The 18,712-nt window shown below is 34.1% G+C and overlaps 1 protein-coding gene across 3 annotated transcripts in view; it reads right to left on the bottom strand.

Moving 5' to 3' along the window:
- WDR47 (WD repeat domain 47) overlaps window positions 1-18,712 on the bottom strand; it is a 45,176-nt gene that overhangs the window by 9,629 nt on the left and 16,835 nt on the right. For all 3 annotated transcript variants that reach the window (XM_010830927.1, XM_010830928.1, XM_010830929.1), the window contains 5 exons: window positions 16,638-16,761; window positions 10,585-10,763; window positions 7,191-7,448; window positions 4,435-4,510; window positions 2,193-2,350 (listed from right to left, as the gene is read on the bottom strand). In XM_010830927.1, the coding sequence (XP_010829229.1) occupies window positions 2,193-2,350; window positions 4,435-4,510; window positions 7,191-7,448; window positions 10,585-10,763; window positions 16,638-16,761 (795 nt within the window). The remainder of the gene's footprint in view (window positions 1-2,192; window positions 2,351-4,434; window positions 4,511-7,190; window positions 7,449-10,584; window positions 10,764-16,637; window positions 16,762-18,712) is intronic.

Genomic DNA, 18,712 nt, shown 5'->3' with positions numbered 1-18,712 from the left:
TTCAGTGTACTAATCTCCACTTCTGTGTATGCTTAAAATTTTCATAATTAAGAAATTTTTAAAGAACAAGAAATATTGATAAATCTTCAATTCTTAGAAGGTGTTTAATAGTGATAGAGAAAATAAATCAGATCAAAAGATTCTCTTTTCAGTTGCATATCGAGTTCATTGCTAGGGCCAACTAATTTTGTTTTTTTTTCTTTTTTTAAATTTTATTTTATTTTTAAACTTTACAATATTGTATTAGTTTTGCCAAATATCGAAATGAATCCACCACAGGTATATCTTCAAATAATTCTTTAAATGGATTTTACCTTCATCCATTTTGCTCCATCTCCACTGCCATCACACCAGCCATTGACAACAGCCTCCTCCTACTTTTCTCTTAGCATTTAATCTTACTGTCATCTGACCCAAAGTTTATCACAGTACTGTTCTGTTGAAAACTTCCAGCAGTTTCCCTCTGCAGTCACCATAAAATCCAAAATGGACACAAAGCTCTGCGTAATTTAGTTCACATCTACTTCTGTAGCCTTATCACACTCTGCTCACTGTACTCCAGCAGATCTGAACTCGTTTTGGTTCCTTAAAAAGCCAAGCTCCTTCTCATTTCATGATCCCTCTAACCTTATCTTCTTCCTTGTTTTCACATGGCTAGGTTCTATCCACCCACAGATCTCAACTTTAACACCTCTTCTTCAAAGACGTCCTACTCTGACTCCCCAGTTTCCTCATCTCTCCATCTTACTGTTACAGCACCTTATACTTTCTCTTCAGAGCACCTATCACAATGTATAATTACATTATGAGTTTGTCTATCTGGATAATGTCCACCTTCTCCACTAAAACAGAAGTTCCATAAGGTCAATAAATATGTTTGTTTTACTCACAACTATCCCCAAAGCCTAGCACAGAGAAGGAGCTCAAAATATATTTGTTAAATAAATGAATTTATTTTTCATAAAAATCAGTTTCTTTAAGAAGAGTCTATGAAACACTTGGGCCAGCATGAAAAACACAAAAAGGGAGAGTCAGTTTAAGATCAGATGAACCCTAAATATATAAAGTCTTTGGCACTGCTTCCTAATTGTTTTTTGCTCTTTTCCACTCTCCGATCTGGAATTCTGCTTATTCTCTCTCATATAATCCTATAGCACCAATAAATGACATTACTATCACCTAACGTGATCCATATTCCTTTTCTCAACTTTTAAATGCTACTACAGACCAAAAGCCTAAATTTCTAGTTTCAGATACAGAGATATACCAAAAAATGCAAATAAATAAATAATCTCACCCCTCTGTTCTCCAAACGGGTTATAATAAAAACAAGCCTTAAGGGTTGTAAAAAATTTCCAAAACACATTATGATACGTACTCCTTTTCATATTTAAAATTTTAAAGCTCTGTGGCTTGTTTTGCTTGAATGTTTTTGTCTACGGGTATGAAAACTATTCCATTTGTGGCCATTTCTCTAACCACAAAATCTACCAAATACTTTATGCCCATTTATTTTGACAGTAAAAGCCTTAACAAATAAATTGACAAAAAAGAGCCCAAATCCAGTTTTCTGTGAGATTATGTTTAAGATATCTGCTTTCTCAGTAACTTTAAAGAATTAGTTGTATACCTAATACATAAGGTCATATGCTTGTTTGTTTTTTTTTTTGCAACCTATGCCTTTAAAGATATATCCCTTATTTTCAAATCCCATAATCTGTTAAAACAAGAGAGTTTAAAATCATAGTTACGTTGACCAAATGAAAACTGAATCTTTCTAGGTCAAAATGGTCAAATATCACATACCGCAACCTAATACTTCTGTGAAGCTATTAGTATAAGACATTTAAATTTTTCTCCAAGTCTATAACTAGCATTACTTTGTCTTTATGTAATTTAACTAGAATATAAGGATTTTGTGGATTTATTTTAAAAATGAGAAAAAACAACAGAAATAAAGAAAACTGGGCTACTGAGTGGACAGGGGCCTAATTAAAAACATTTTATGAAAAACAACTTATAAAGTTAATTGGTGATTCTTATATATATTTCCTAAGTATTGAAAACAAAAATGTAAAAGCTTAAAAAAAGGAAAAGAAAAACACTACTGAAAAGGTGATTCTTAAAAAGGGGGCCATATAGCTAAATTTAAAACTAAAGCAAAAACGGTACTACAAACCATGTCTCCTTACCTTGGATCAATCACTTCTGGATAGGCACATACTCTCAGAGTTTTTGAATTTGAACCGACAGCATATAGACCACCACCTGGATGAAAAGCCACTGCTCTAACAGCTTGTGTGTCTTCTAGGGTATTAATACAAACAAACTGCTTCTTTGATTTGTCATCCTATGGGCAGAATGAATATGAAAGTCATTCTATGAAAAAAAGAATTTGAAAGAATTCATCTTTATCCCATTTTAAATTCATTTGAACTGTATTATTCACTTTATCACTTTACTGTTCACTATCAATACAAGCATACATTCTTTTGAATGGCAAATCTAAAATAAACCAAATTTTTCTGTTTTTGCTACTCATTGCTAAACTAAGCTTGGACGGCTCATAGACATTCAAGTTTTTCTTCTTTTCTATGACAAAAGACAAAGCATAAGAATATGCATTCTCATATTAAGTTCTCTTCAACTGTCAAGAAAAAAACAGCCCACATTTGTAGTTCTTACAATAAACCATTGTTCATGTTTCTAAAAGTAGGAAATATAAAATAGTATTATTTAATCACTTTAGGGTTAAAAAAAAAAAGTTTACCATTATCTCCAGCAATGAATACTCTACTATTTCAAATTCAAATTGTAAAATACCCTTTTAAAACTGTAAAAATGGTTTTAATCAGGACCTTTAATTTCAGCCTCATTTCTGTTTTCAACTGTCAGCTTGTCTGCTCACCTCCCTCCTCTGAGGAAGGAAAACTCTCGACCAGCGCTGTATAAAAGCTTTGGTGACTCCTACTATTGATGTCATCTGAAACCACCCTGCTACCCAGACTAGGACTGGATCCTGGACCTGGAACAAAGCCCTCCAGGCTGGGGGTGGTGCAGAGACCCACCTAAATTTTGTCTTTGTGTATATACTTGACATTCATACTTTCCAAAGGCAATTTACTTCAGCTCTGATTGTATGCTGAGTCCTCTAGAACCCATAGTGATTATATCAATGAAGAGATTATGCATCTCCCTACCCAAAGTTTTATGTATGCAGCAAAACATCCTCATTGGGGAGTAGGAGGTAAAGCTGATATATTAGACTCTGTCTTATGTAACTGAATTGAATTCTTATATTATTCATATCAATGTATTTGACTAGAAATACATTTTCCATTAAGCCATATACAAGGTTGACTATTTACCAAATGAATAACACGGGTAGCTAAGAAAAACAGAAGGGAATGACTCATTGATTACACGGCCAATGGCACATTAATAATAGTTACTGCTGCTGCTGCTAAGTCGCTTCAGTCGTGTCCGACTCTGTGTGACCCCATAGACAGCAGCCCACCAGGCTCCCCATCCCTGGGATTCTCCAGGCAAGAACACTGGAGTGGGTTGCCATTTCCTTCTCCAATGCATGAAAGTACAAAGTGAAAGTGAAGTCACTCAGTCGTGTCCGACTCCTAGCGACCCCATGGACTGCAGCCCACAGGCTCCTCCGTCCATGGGATTTTCCAGGCAAGAGTGCTGGAGTGGGGTGCCATTGCCTTCTCCAATAATAGTTACTAAGGGTTGCTTTATAGCAGAAGTGGCAGAGCCACAATCTTACTTGCTCTTCTCCAGTGTATTTAAATTTATTAAAAGTCCGCTGACATTTAAAAAATAGACTTCACATAAAAATCCAACTTTCTAGGTTTTCTTGAAAATTGAAAGCACTGGAAACATTAGGTCAGCATATTTCTTTGTGCAAGGGACAAATATTCCTATGAACTTATCACAAAAGTAATCAACTTTATTCATTTATGTCACCTGTTTGGTCCCATAAGCATCTGAAATAATAACTTTGTTTATGGGATTAAAATTTGAACTAGAGAAAATAAGACAGAGTGAAGGTGTATACTAGTTAGGGAAGGATATCTGGTTCCAAAGCAGAAAACAAATGTATTGATGCACAGTCCAAAGGAGTAAAGATATTAAATATCTTAGCTAACTAACCACAGGATTCAGAGAGTAGTGACACAGCTCCACTTCATGCACCAAGATCACCAGTGAACCATTAATATGAATACTCTCAAAATGTTATTTCTCAGCAACCCCTTCACTTCACTCAGTGAAAACTCAACCACCTTGAGATTACTACCACTATTAACAATAAGGACTACTTAAAGATGGTTCTTTCCTTAAATTGAGAATTCCTTGACAAGTAAATATACTTCCTTTGCAAGTAAATATAAAAATAACAAAACCTCCTTCCCCAAGTATTACCTCTTCCTCTCTTGATCTTGATAGATTCCCTGAAGAATCTCCAAGAGGTGGCTTAATGACCGAAAGTTCTGATGAACTGTGTGAATAGAAAGAAATTCAAGTACCGTTTACTCTGAATATCAAAACAGGAACTAATTTACTCTTTCAATCTCTTAATATTTATTTCTTTGGGGGTTATAACATTTATTTATAAGCCACACTGATCCCAGTCATAATTACTCTCTGGAGCCATCTGTTAAGAGATGCTAGATTCCATAACACGAAGCATAGTTAGTTGTAAGGAAGGAATGAGAAGCCATTCTGGGAAAAAGATTAAGTCAAACTGTACAAATTTCATAGTAAGATGTCCACTACCTTTTCCCTGCTTAGTTCCAGAATCCTGGTCACTTTGGTTAAGTTTTAACCCAAGGAGGAAACTGGATTGCTCTTTAGAACAATTATCTGGACCAAGGGAAAAGACTAACAGAAACTAGACAGTTGAGGGTCCCACAATAACACAATGTTTCTGTTTAATCACTTTTTTGTAAGACCAACAGGTAAACAGATGCATCCATACCTGTGGCCCTTCCTTCCAACTAGTCATTTTAAAAAAATACCTCACTTCTTACAAATGCTTGAAGAAAGCCTCCTAAATAAAAAAACAGAGTCTAGGAAATTCCCTGGTGGCCAATGGTTAGGACGCCATGCTTCCACTGCAAGGGACACAGGTTCCAACCCTTGTCAGGGAACTAAGATGCCGCAAGTCATAGGACACAGCCAAAGCAAAACAAAATTTTTAAATGGAGACTAAAGACAATTAAGGAAACAAAAGCCACCAAAATATAATTAAAATCCTTAGAAATACAAGAGGAAACAATGCAAGAAAAATATCTATTTAAAAAGTTAAGGAAAATTAGAGAATAATAAAGAGCTTGAAAGATAAAAATAATACCAAAAAAAATAGAAAACAGAGCTAAGAAAATTGTTACATAAATGTTTTCAATATTCTAGTATTTATGAAACTAGATTAAAAGAGCCCATGAAGTATCCAGAAAAATGAAGTAAAACAGACCTACTCTGATATCATCATGAAGCTTTAGAACATCAGGGCAGACAAAGTCCTAAAAAATTCTACAGTAGAAAAAGCAGCAGTCCTCATTCAAAGGATCAGATCACAATGGCATCAGACTTTTCAATATGTACATGACCATAAAGTGATGCCTTTGAAACTCCGAGGAACGATTTCCATTGTAGAATTCTTTACTCAGCTATACTAAATGAAATATTTAGACACGCAAGGTCTCAGAAACTTCTCTGATGTTGTACCTCTTTTCAGGAAACTACATGAGATCCTGAAAACAGGGAATTCAATACAGGGAAGAGGCAAAGGAAACTCCCAAGAGAATAGTGAAGGACTATCCCAGGACTCTCCAGGCCTGAATAAAATGGCTTAGAAGTAATGAACATACAGTGAAGCAGGAATGATCCTGGAGGGGTGTTTCCCAGAGGGGAAAGAAAAAGTACCTGATATTTTTTACTGTAATGAGGAGTTTTATGATTTTACAGTTCTGTCACAGTATCTGCAGATAGTTTAGTGACAGGTACCAAGAAAAGTAAGCATGTGCACACATACAGATGCACACCAAAAATGAGGCAATTACTCTCTCCCTGAAAAATAAACAGTTCTGAGAAAAGGAAATATATTTGTATTACATGACTCAGTTGTAAATAACATTTACATGACCATAGTAATGTTAACACTAGTTAACCTATTTTGTTTAGTTTTTTTAACAAAAACCAACATATATTAGAAGAAGGTGTAGACAAAATTAATGTGTTGTGGGTAAGTAGTATGGTACCTAAATCTAACTGGCAGGGAATCAAGGGATAATAAAAACAGCAATAGAAGCATATTTTTTCAGAAATGTGGAGATACACAGAAAAGAAACAGCTGTCTAGGTTGAAAATGGCAGCCTACTAAAGATAGAAGTCATGGACAAAGATGGGTAAGATAAGGGATTCTGTTTTGTCTTAAGCCTTAAAGTGCTATTTGTCCTTTTACACCATGTATGTATATTACTTTGATAGAAATAAATTTTAAAATTTGAGTTCTAGTTGAGGGGTACATGAAAAAGTTTTATATAAACTGTAATAAAGCAAGTATTAGATAAATTTATGTCCTTAAGTATAAAACTAGAGCTTTTGATACTAAATCTATAAAGCCAGTTCTATACAAATGCCAGGAGCAAGTTATGCATTTTAAAATGAACCACTCTAAGGTGGTTTAAGGCTATAATAGATGAAGAAAATGCTCAAATATTTCCATTGCATAAGTTAACACCTGTTTACTAATGATAGCAAGATGAAAATTTTTCTCTGACTAGTGAAAACATAAACACGCGAGAAGTCTCAGATGCTGTAACTACCAGAGCTGCCAAGACTCTTACTGCAATCACTCCACCATGTCATAGAACAACTTTTTATGCCCTGGAAGTCTGTGAATTAAAAGATTATTTGTTGAAAGGTATCAATGGCAAGGGGAAAAAACTGGGGAGAATATAAAGCCTAAAGCTGTATGATCTCTGAGTAAAATGGGTTATAGAAAATAGAATTGCCTTGGTGGTGGTAAGAAAGCAAAAAGAAAAATAAGAGAATAAAGACAATTAAGAGACTCAGAAGTTAGTAGAAGAGAATAGATAAGAGAAATTCAACTTTCTAAGTTTCTATTTATTAGTTTGAAGTTAACATTTCCAGGTCTTACAAAGTAAAGCACTTACATTTGATTTCCACAAGGTGATTCCTCAAGAAAAGGCATATGATTTACTGATCCAGGAATACGAGGAGTACTTGCATGAATACTTGAAGCATCATGGGTTAATCTCTGACTAGAGTCGTGGGGTGGTGTAGAAAAACTAGTTACAGAAGAATTATTAGATCCATTGCCTTTGTTCCCATTACATTGCTGGTTGAGCGCTGGTACCTCATTACCAAGGCTATCCATTCCAATATTTAATTCCCCAAGCTTTTGAATGGACCTATAAAATAAAATAATGTAACTATATTAAAATAAAAAGTTAGTCATATTCCTAACATATAGAATATTGAAAGTCTGAGACGGTAAATACATGCACGTATAACATATATGACAAGTTTAGTACTAAAAATTACCATCATCAGTTTAAGACACAACAAAGAAACTGCAAGAAGATCCAAATTTTCCTATAAGATACCACTGTAAAAGAGATAAGACATAATAGGTATCACTGAATTTTTAAAAGTACCTTTTACCAAACAGGAAAAAAAAAATCTGTTTCTACTTCAGTATAACTTTGGTCCAATTTTCAATACCAAATTTTTCACCAACAAAACAAAACAAGCCATTTTCATTTCATGAAATGAAATGAAACGATATTACTGTCTAGTAATATCATATCAACTAGGAAATGGATGACTAGTGCAAACCATGATGGGACAAAGTCAAGTGGCATCCCCATTATTCACACATTCACTCATTCAATTCATTTATTTTTTTTTTAATTTTTTAATTTTTTTACAATTCATTTATTCATTCTACAAAAACTATTTGCCAGGCTCTGATCTAGGCACCAGGGATATTAAACAGGGAGCAAAACAAGGTAGCCTGAGCGCTTTTCCCTCACTGCAAGTCAGAGTAACCTGACTCCTTATGCTGGACTCAGGGCTCCAAAGAGCACTTTAGAGGAAGCTGTCAGACTCTCAAGATTAGCCAAGAACTGGCCCAGAATCACTTTCTCCAGCCTGGATATAATATGAGAGAGGACTACATAAGGGATGTGATTACCAAGAGGTGTTGTGGTTCACTGTATTTTCTAATTTTTTAAATTAAACATTTAGTGTTCATGTACGTGTGTATGCGTGTGCACTTGTGCATGCGTGTATGTTTAGGGTTTTTAAGAGACCTTAAAAGATCAGTTTAAAATTATTAAAGGAATTGGCAGCCATTACTAAATATTTATCAGTTAAAATTTTTAAGTAAATAGGATTTCTATGAAACACTAATCTTGTTAAATGCTCCCCATATTTAAAAAAAAAAAAAAAAGTCTTCAGTCAAATAAATGTGGGAAATGCTAAGCATGAAGAGTCTAAAATGTTAACATAATTTTGTCTCACTAAAGTTAGGGAAGATGGGGAAGGGGCAGAATATGCCTATAATAAGAGCCAATTATTAGTAACAGAAAATATCAGAAGTAATGATATAATACTGTTATAAATAAGCCTATCATACTTTAGTTGATTTTTTTTAGTAAGTTCTATTACATAACATGACTCTTATTTCTCTAACTCTTTCTATGCCTCTGGAAGGGAAGAAGCAAAATTTAATTCTGGAAATGGCGTTCTGCTGCTAGAATGACTCAAAAGACTAAAACATTAAAGGGGAAAAGATATATTTTAATTTCTAGTTTCTATCTCTATTCAATTTGTCCTTGGTATTAGTCAGATACTTTAATGTCCTGGTACATAAAAGTGAAGGTCTAGAAGAAAAGATTGAATAAAAGTATTATTTTAAAGAGTTAAAAAAAAGAATAGATAAGGAAAGGTTAAGAAAACAACAGAAATTTTATATGAAACTAATTTATAAAAGTTTAGGATAAACATCCATTGATATTTATAACAGACCTGGTTATTCTATGGATTTTTATAATATACTTACCTTTAGTATAATTTAAAATTCTAATTGCTAAAGAAATTGAGAACAGTTGTTACACCCTAAACTGAACCTAAATTGTAAGAAAAAATTCTTATAATTTTAAGATAATGAATTCTATTATCTATATTGAATTCTATTATTACAATGAATTCTATTTATAATTATCTTTAAGGAAAAATAAACCATCTTGAATAGTTTAACCTTTTTTCTGAGCAAGGACATCCATACTACTGGAATCATAGAACCTTGTCACTTTATGTTCTGACAATATTAAGTATCTGCTTTCACTAAAAAAGAAGACAGGAAGTCAAATTGCAACCATGACTTTTACTGAAATGAAGACATGTAAGAACCAGAAGTAGCAGTTCATCATATCAGTATAATTCTGATAAGCCAGTGACTTGATCAGAGGTGATAAGAAAATAATCTTCAAATTGAATGTTCAGAGGACTACCTAGACTCTAGATACCACTATAAATGTTCCTTGTGTGAAGGTCTGAAGACAGGATCAGTTTCAGGCTCACTGACTTGCAATAACACACAGAATGTCAAGCAGATTACTTCCAATATTACTGAACCAAGAAAGGATAGTCACCACTGCACTGCCCAATTATAATCATGGTGATGCATGCATGTGTGTGTGCTCAGTCGTGTCTTTTGTAACCCCATGGACTATAATAGCCCACCAGGTTCCTCTGTCCATGGAATTCTCCAGGCAAGAATGCTGGAGTGGGTTGCCATCTCCTACTCCAAATCATGATGACAGCCAACATTTATGGCATGCCTCCTATATGCTAGAAATTATTCTAAGTATTTTTTTAATATATGTTAACTCAATCTTCCAACAACTCTAGCTCAATTAAGTACACATATTCTGGTTTACAGATTTCTAAAAAAAAAAAAAATGTTACCATGTATTTACCTCCTATAGTCAAAAATAGTAAGTTCATACATTTTAGAAGAAATTAATAAGAAAGAATCATTTTAATATTCTGAATTCAATAAAATCTGAAAGTTTAAGCTCTCAAGATAAGAATAAAATAACAGCTACCACTTAATATAGTGTTTACTCTATGCCAGGTACTGTTCTAAATACTTTATGTAGGTTAATTCGTTTAATCTTCATGGCAACCCTGTGAAATAGATGAGGAAACAAGCAATCTGAAGACAGTAATTTCCCGTAAGTCTTCAGCTACCCTGGGACATGGCCAGATCCAGAAGCAGTCCACTTTCAGCCTGTATGCTGAAACCACCATGCTCACAGCTCTCTTTGCTCAGATGTGAGAGACCATTTAACAGAAAGTGGACAAAACTGGATGAGCCCTCAGACATCTGTGACTGAAGAGATTATGTAACTCTACACTACTTGAAATACTTAAAAAGCCTTAAAATTTCAAACTATACACAGAAAGTAGCGGTTACTGCATGCTCTTAATAGCTTTTAAATAATTCCTCATATATAAAAAAGTGACTAAAAGACCGACCTATTAAGGAATTGTTCAGTAAGATTCTGCTGCTGATCAGGACCATCCTCCTGATTCACACCTCCTTCAAGCAGCATCTGCTGGTATATCTGTCGCTGTTGCTCCTTCTGTTCTAAGTGCTGTTGATAGCGCAATCTTTGTCTATAATATTCTTGAAACTGTTCTGTTGAATCTCGAAGCTTAAAAATATTAAAAAAAAAAAAGTTTGAGCAGACTATGATTGAATATGTTATCACTCAACAGTAACTTCCATAAGTGCTGCATAAAACATATAGATGGCAAATCAGAAAATACTTAATATATTGGATCTTTGAAAAATAACATAGTATGCATGAGTCTTAACAGTCAAATAGATCAGATCGATTAATTTGCTCTATTCCACAGTAAAAGACTGACCAAAACAAATGATCATCCTGGATCCCTGACTAACACAAATAAAAACAGACTACAGTTGTCACAAGGACGACATGAATATAGAATACAAATGTAAAGACTAGCACAAATCTATATTACTAGGAAAAAATACTGAGGGACTATATTAATATTTAATAAATACAATATTAACCTTGTCTAACAAAATTTAAGCATGTAAGTGGCTGTGGCTAAATAGGTTACTCTGGAAGGAAGCTTATAAAATTATAAGCTTATAAAAGCTTATAAAAAACAATACTTTAATTCAAATGGCTCTTCACAAGAAAACAAACTAAACAGATGTTAAACCCTGCAGTCTCAACATTCCTACTTCATTCTTCTAAAAGAACTACATAGTACTCAAAGGACTTAGATATTATAGTGAATTCCAACATTGGCAAAGAAAGACCCTCCTGCCAAGCCAGAGTGTGGTCAAATTACAGACATCATATGAACTGGATCATCTCTAAAACTGGCCAACACTGACAGTAAGCTTAACCAAGAGTCCTGCATGACTGACTGACTAAAGCTAAAACTGTCTCCCTTTCCCAGAGAATAGTAACGGTCCCCCTGTATTTCATACCTTACAGCAGTAACTCTGAAACAAAATTATCTCTATGTCCTTTAAAAAATTTTTTGTGGTAAAATAAATATAAAAATTGTAATTTTAACCATTCAGTGTGGAATTCAGTGGCATAAGAGTCATAGTGTTACATAACCACCACTATTATCTATTTCCAAAGATTTTTATCACCCCTAACAGAAACTCTATAACCATTAAGCAATAACTCCCATTTCCTTCTTCCTCTAATGTCTGCTAACTTCTATTCCATTTTCTGTCTTATGAATTTACTTATCCTAGATATATCATGTAAACAAATCATACAGTATCTGTCCTTTTGTGTCTGAATTATTTCACTTAACACAATGTTTTCAAGGTTCATCCAAGTTGCAGCCTATGTCAGACTTCATTCCTTTGTATGGCTGAGTAATACTCCATCGTATGGATACATCGCTTTTGTTTATCCATTAACCTGTGGACGTACATGAGTTATTTCTACCTTTTGGCCACAGTTAATAACGATGCTATGAACATGGATGTACAGTTATTTATCTGAGCCTTTGCTTTCAAAGCTTTTGGGTCTATACCTAGAAGTAAAATGACTGGGTCATATAGTAATTCTTGTTTAGATTTTTGAGGTACCACGAAACTACAGTGACTACACCATTTTACACACCAACCAGAAATGTATGAGGCCTCAAATTTCTCTATTTTCTCACCAACACATTACTTTCTACTGCTTTGATTTTAGCCTGTTAGCCATTCTAGTAATTGCGAAGTTATAATTCATTGTGGTTTTGATGTGCATTTCCCTAATGACAAGTGGTATTAGGCATTTTTCTCATGTACTTATTGGCCATTTATAGACATCTGGCCAATTTGGAGAACTGTCTATTCAACTCCTTTTTTAAAATGGATTTTTTTATTGTTGACTTGTAGTTCTTTATATTTTCTAGATACTAAAACCTTACCAGATAAATAATTTGCAAATATTGTTCCCATTCTGGAGGCTGTCCTTTCAGATTATTGATAATGTCCTTTGATGCAAGTAAGTTTTTAATTTTGATGAAGTTCAATTTTTGCATTTGTTGCTTAAGCTTTTGGTATTATACCTAAGAACATATTACAAAATCTAAGGTTGTAAAGATTAATCCCTATGTTTTCTTCTGAGTTTTATACTTATGTAGGTCCTGTACTTAAGTTGTTGATCTAGTTTTAGTTAATTTTTATATACAGTGTGAGGCAGAGGTCCTACTTCCTTTTTTGCATGTGGAAATCCAGATATCAAGCATCATCTGTTGAAAAGATTATTTCTCCCCCACTAAGTAGACTTGGCATTCATACCAAAAATCAACTGGTCACAGATATATGAAATTACTTCTGGCCTCTCAATTTATTCCACTGGTCTATATGCCTATCCTTATACAAGAACTACACAGTTTTAATTACTGTAGCTTTATAGTAAGTTTTGAAATTATAAAGTGTGAGTCCTACAATTTTGTATTTCTTTTTGCAAAATTGTTTTGGGTATTCAAAGCCTGCTGCAATTCCAAGTATTTGAGTATTAGCTTTTCCATTACTACAAAATAGACAGTGGAATTTTTTACAGAAATTACATGAAACTTGTAAATAATGTTGGGTAGCATTTACATCTTAACAGTATTAAATTTTCCCATTCGTGAACACAGAATGTCTTTTCATTTATTTAGGTCTTCTTTAACTTCTTTCAGTAATGTTTTGTAGATTTTGGCATACAAATTTTTCACCTCCTTAATTTATTCCCAAGTATTTTATCCTTTTATATGCTGCTGTAAACAAAACTGTTTTCTTAATTTCCTCTTCTGATTGTTCACTGCTGGTATATAGAAACACAAACAATTTTCATGTGTTGATCTTGTACCCTGCAACTTTGATGAACCTGTTCATAAGCTTTAATAGCTGTCATGTGGATTCTTTCTGATGATATATAATATTTATGTCATCTGTGAATAGAGACAGCTTTACTTCTTCCTTCCCTATTTATTTATTTTTCTGGTCTAACTGCTCTGGCTAGAACTTGTAACAAATGTTGAAGTAACAATTGTGAAAGCAAGCATCCTTGTCTTTGTTCCTGATTATAGGGAGAAAGCTTTTAGTCATTCCCCATTAAGTATGATATTAGCTTGGTTTTTCCATAAATAATCTTCACCATGCTGAGGAAGTTCCATTCTATTATTAGTTCTCTGAGAGTTTTTAACAGCAAAGAGTGTTTGATTTTGTCAAATGTCTTTTCTGCATCAATTGATACAATCACATGTTGTTTATTTTTTCCTTCATTCTATTAATGTGATTATTAAACTGAAAGCTTTCTATGTTGAACCACCACACTTGCATCCTGCAATCAATCCACTTGGTCAAGATGTATAATCCTTTTAATATGCTAATGGTTTTAGCTTGCTAGTATTTTGTTGATTTTTGCTTATATATTCATACTACATGTTGGTCTGTAGTTTTTTCCTAATACTTTCACTTGGCTTTGCTATGATGGTAATGCTGAACTCACAGAATGAGTTAGGAAGGGTTCCCTCCTCTTTTATTTTTTGGAAAATTTTGAGGATTATTGTTAACTCTTCCTAAATGTTTATAGAATTCACCAGTAAAGTCATCTGATCCTTGTCTTTCCTTTGTTGGAAAGCTTTTTGATTACTGATTCAATTCTTTACTCAATATGGATCTGTTGAGATTTTCTATTTCTTTCCAAGTGAGTTTAGTAATTTGCTTCTAAGGAATTTGTCCACTTCATCTAAGTTATCTAATATGTTAGTTTACAAATGGTCATAGTATTCTCTTATAATCCTTTTTATTGTCGTAAGGTAGATATGCTAAGTCGTTTCAGTCGTGTCCAACTCTGTGACCCTATGGGCTGTAGCCCACCAGGTCCCTCTGTCCATGGAATTTTCCAGGCAAGAATACTGGAGAGGGTTGCCATTTCCTCCTCCAGAGGATCTTCCCGACCCAGGGATCAAACTCACATCTCTTGTGTCTCCTGGACTGGCAGGTGGGTTCTTTACCACTAGTGCCACCTGTAAGGGAAGCCCTGTAAGGTATTTTTATTTATTTTAGTTATTCGCTTTTCTCTTTGTCAGTCTAGCTAAGGGCTTATCAATTTTGTTGATCTTTTCAAAGAACCAACTTTTGATTTTGTTGATTCTCCCTGTTGTTTCCCTTTTCTCTTTTATTTCTCTCTCCTCTAATCTTTATTATTTCCTTACCTCTGCAAGCTTTGGATAGAGCATGCTCTTCCTTTCTTTGGCTCTTCAAGGCATAAAGTTATTAATTTGGGATCTTTCTTCTTTTTTTAATGTAAGCATTCACAGCTACAAATTTATCCCTGAGCACTGCTTTTGCTGCATTCCATAAGCTTGTTGTCTATTTGTTATGTTGTACTCATTTTCATTAGTCTCTAAGTATTTTCTAATTTCCCCTTGTGATTTCTTCTTTGACCCACTGGTTGTTTAAGAACATGTTGATTCATTTTTTCAAATTTTCAATTTAAAAATTTTCCTTGTTACTCATTTCTAGCTTCATTCCTCTGTGGTCAGAGAAGACACTTTACATGATTTTAAATCTTTTAAAATGTACTGAGTCCTAAGATACTGTCCATCCTGACGAACGCTGCATGTGCACTGGAGAAGACTGTGTACTCCACTACTGTTGAGTATTCTATAGATGTCTGTTAGCGCTAACTGGTTTACAGCATTGTTCAAGCCCTCTATATCCTTACTGATCTTCTGTTTAGATAGTCTATCCATTATGGCAGGTATGGTATTGAAACCTCCAACTATTACTGCAGAACAGTCTATTTCTCCCTTCAGCTTTGCCAATGTTTGCTTCATATATTTTGGGATACTGTTGTTTGGTACATATCCATATGTACTTTTAAGGATAATTTTTCAACCTCATTTTTAATATTTAGTCAAACACAAAAAAAACTTATTCAACTTATTAAACCTACTCACCCTTTATAAGTGGGATATTATATATATGATAAAATCTGCACCTTATTTCACAATACAATTTCCTTTTCAAAGCACCACAGAAAAATAAACTAGAACTCTAAAGGCTTAGATAAGGTGTGGTGGTGGTAATGGTTGAGTTGCTAAGTCACATCCAACTCTTGTGACCTCATGAACTATAGCCTGCTAGGCTCCTCTGTTTATGGTATTTCCCAAGTAAGAATACTGGAGTGGGGGCTTCCCTAATGGCTCAGTGATAAAGAATCCACCTGTCAATGCAGGAGACACAGGTTCAATCCCTGGTCTGGGAAGATCCCACATGCTGAGAAGCAACTAAGCCCATGTGCCACAACTATTGAGCCAGTGCGCTGGAAGCCCAAGAGCCACAACTTGCATGAAGCCCATGCACCCTAGAGAGTCTGTGCTACACAATAAAAAAAGCCATTGCAATGAGAAGCCTGTGCACAGTAGCCAGAGAACAGCCCCCACTCGCTGCAATGAGAGAAAAGCCCACGCAGCAATGAAGACCAACACAGCCTAATACTTTTATTAAAAAAAAAATAAAAAAGAATAGTCGAGTGGGTTGCCATTTCCTTCTCCAGGGGGTCTTCCCGACCCAGGGATCAAACTCATATCTACTGCATTGCAAGCAGATTATTTTGCTGCTGAGCCAGTAGGGAAGCAGAGATAAGGCATTATTCTACATTATAAATGTCATAATTTCTTGTTCATTAAATCTACTTAGTAAAATATAGAGCACATATCTTAAAATACAACTTGGCTACTTTTAATATGAATTCAATTGCATGAATTCTCAAACATGCAGAAGGAATGTCAACTGTGATATTTTTAACTGTTAATAAATTCATACATTAAAAATGCTCTAAAATATATAATGATAACTAAAAAAACAAAAAACCTACAAATTCTTAAAGAAGGGAGCAATGATCTAATTAATAAGAAAACCTAGGTATTCTCTCTCCTCTGAAATAACAAAAAATTCTTTTAAAATTCTATCCAACCAAATAGTATTACTTCTTACAAAATGGATAATTCTAAAAGACCTGAGATGTAATAAACATTACCTCATTTTTTTCTTGCTTAGCTGGTCCTGGATTCTGTGCTCCATTTGCAGGCTCCTTTTCTGAAACTGAACTCTGGCCCAGGATTTCACTGCTGATAGGTCTCTGTGCCTCAACAGGTGTATCACTTCAGGGTAATAAATGAAAAAAAAAAGTAGGGGTAAAGAAAAATGTAATGTAGCTAAAGAAATTTTAATTTAAAAGAGGCATATTTAGCTTAAGTATATATAAAATGCACAAAAACAGATTTTAAACTTTACTTTTTTCTCTTAAGTACTATATGTAAGGGATTAAAAAAAAATAGAATGTGCTAATAATGAAAGAGCACTGGATTATTAAGCAAGGAGGGTAGGGACTCCCATCTAAAAGAGTATATGTGGCCTTGGGAAATCACTTACATTCTCTGTGGCTCAGCTTCATCTACAAATTAATAGGTCAAATGACCTAAAGCCTAAATTCTCTTAAAGAACTCAATCTGTTATTCTGTTATCCAAACATCAATTTTCTTTCCTCCAATATATTTCAATAAAAAGCTAAGAACAGCTGAGATTTTATTAAAAGGCTTTCTTCAATTTATTTGTACTTAACATAAAAGTGAAATATCTTTCAAGTATTTTTAATGTATACTAATTAGTAAGTTTGATGTCTTCTGTCAGGTTGTTCCTTGTCATCGTCTTAGGCACTGGCAACTTCTACTTTTCATAGTTACACTGTTTAAAAATTTTAATAACTAACATTATCCAAAGATGACAAATACCACATTCACAAAGATTACCTATCAGTAACAGATACCATGGGAACAAGTACAAAAGTAAAGTGAATTTTGTCTTCAATTAATTTGATTATGAGATGACTTCATAATGGCCTCTCCAGGCATAAGTATGTAAGACATATTAAAATAGAGGTCTAGGGTTTAGAAAAGCAGAGCTAGAGAGTCATCTTCACAAAGGTACATTAGGAGCCTAGTAGTCATAAATATCTAGACATATATACACACACATGCACCCTGAGGAGGAAGTAGAAAAGATCTGGGAAGAGTTTTCGGTTACAGGACTATGCTGTAAACTGCTAATGACCAAAGGAAAATGCATTTTAATCCAAAAGTAGAATCTGTAAGAATTATTAACTGTGTAGACAGATTAAAACAATTTTATAAAGTAACATTTAATTTTGCAATTTACACAACATTTCCATATACATTATCTCATTTAATCTGCACAGTGACCTGTAAAATAGATTAAAACTCCCATTTCACAGATGACTAAACAGACTCAAAAAAGGCATGTTCCCAAAACTGCATAGTTAGTAAATAAAGTTAGGACTTGAATCCAGGTCTTCGGACTCCAAATCCAATGCTGGCCCAAGTCTGGGAATAGATTTTTTTTTTTCCTGCAATTTAATTTTGAGACCATTATATTGCATAGTCACGGCTTGCATATTTCAACAGCTTTTTCTTCCTTTTTTGAGTTGCTTTCTGTTCAAGTCAAAATATATCCTTCAAAACACTACACACTCTTTTATAAACTTTTCCTGTGGGTTTTATCTTCTTCACCATAGTAACTCAATCATTATATCCTGGGGATGCAGCATGGTGCTAGGACAGAGTAGACAATTAAATATTTTAAAATAAGTACTGAATTCAAACATATATTACCACAAGCAAAAGTCTCTTTATGTGGCATTTTAACATAATTGATCTGAGCTACCCGTATTTTCTAATTATTCTTAAAACATTTTTCAAAACCAGGTAAACTTTTTCCAAAATAAATTTTTACACTTTATCAACAGCCAAATAGCTCTTCTATAACATGTTATTTTAAAAAGCCTCTTGAAGAAAGTGAAAGAGGAGTGAAAAAGTTGGCTTAAAGCTCAACATTCAGAAAACGAAGATCATGGATGGCATCTGGTCCCATCGCTTCATGGGAAATAGATGGGGAAACAGTGGAAACTGTCAGACTTTATTTTTCTGGGCTCCAAAATCACTGCAGATGGTGACTGCAGCCATGAAATTAAAAGACGCTTACTCCTTGGAAGGAAAGTTATGACCTACCTAGACAGCATATTCAAAAGCAGAGATA

This window comes from Bison bison, unplaced genomic scaffold (assembly GCF_000754665.1).
Source record: "Bison bison bison isolate TAMUID 2011002044 unplaced genomic scaffold, Bison_UMD1.0 scf7180017864519, whole genome shotgun sequence".
Lineage (NCBI taxonomy): Eukaryota > Metazoa > Chordata > Mammalia > Artiodactyla > Bovidae > Bison > Bison bison.
Note: the sequence above shows the minus strand (reverse complement) of the source record. Positions and strands in the feature narration are given on the sequence as shown.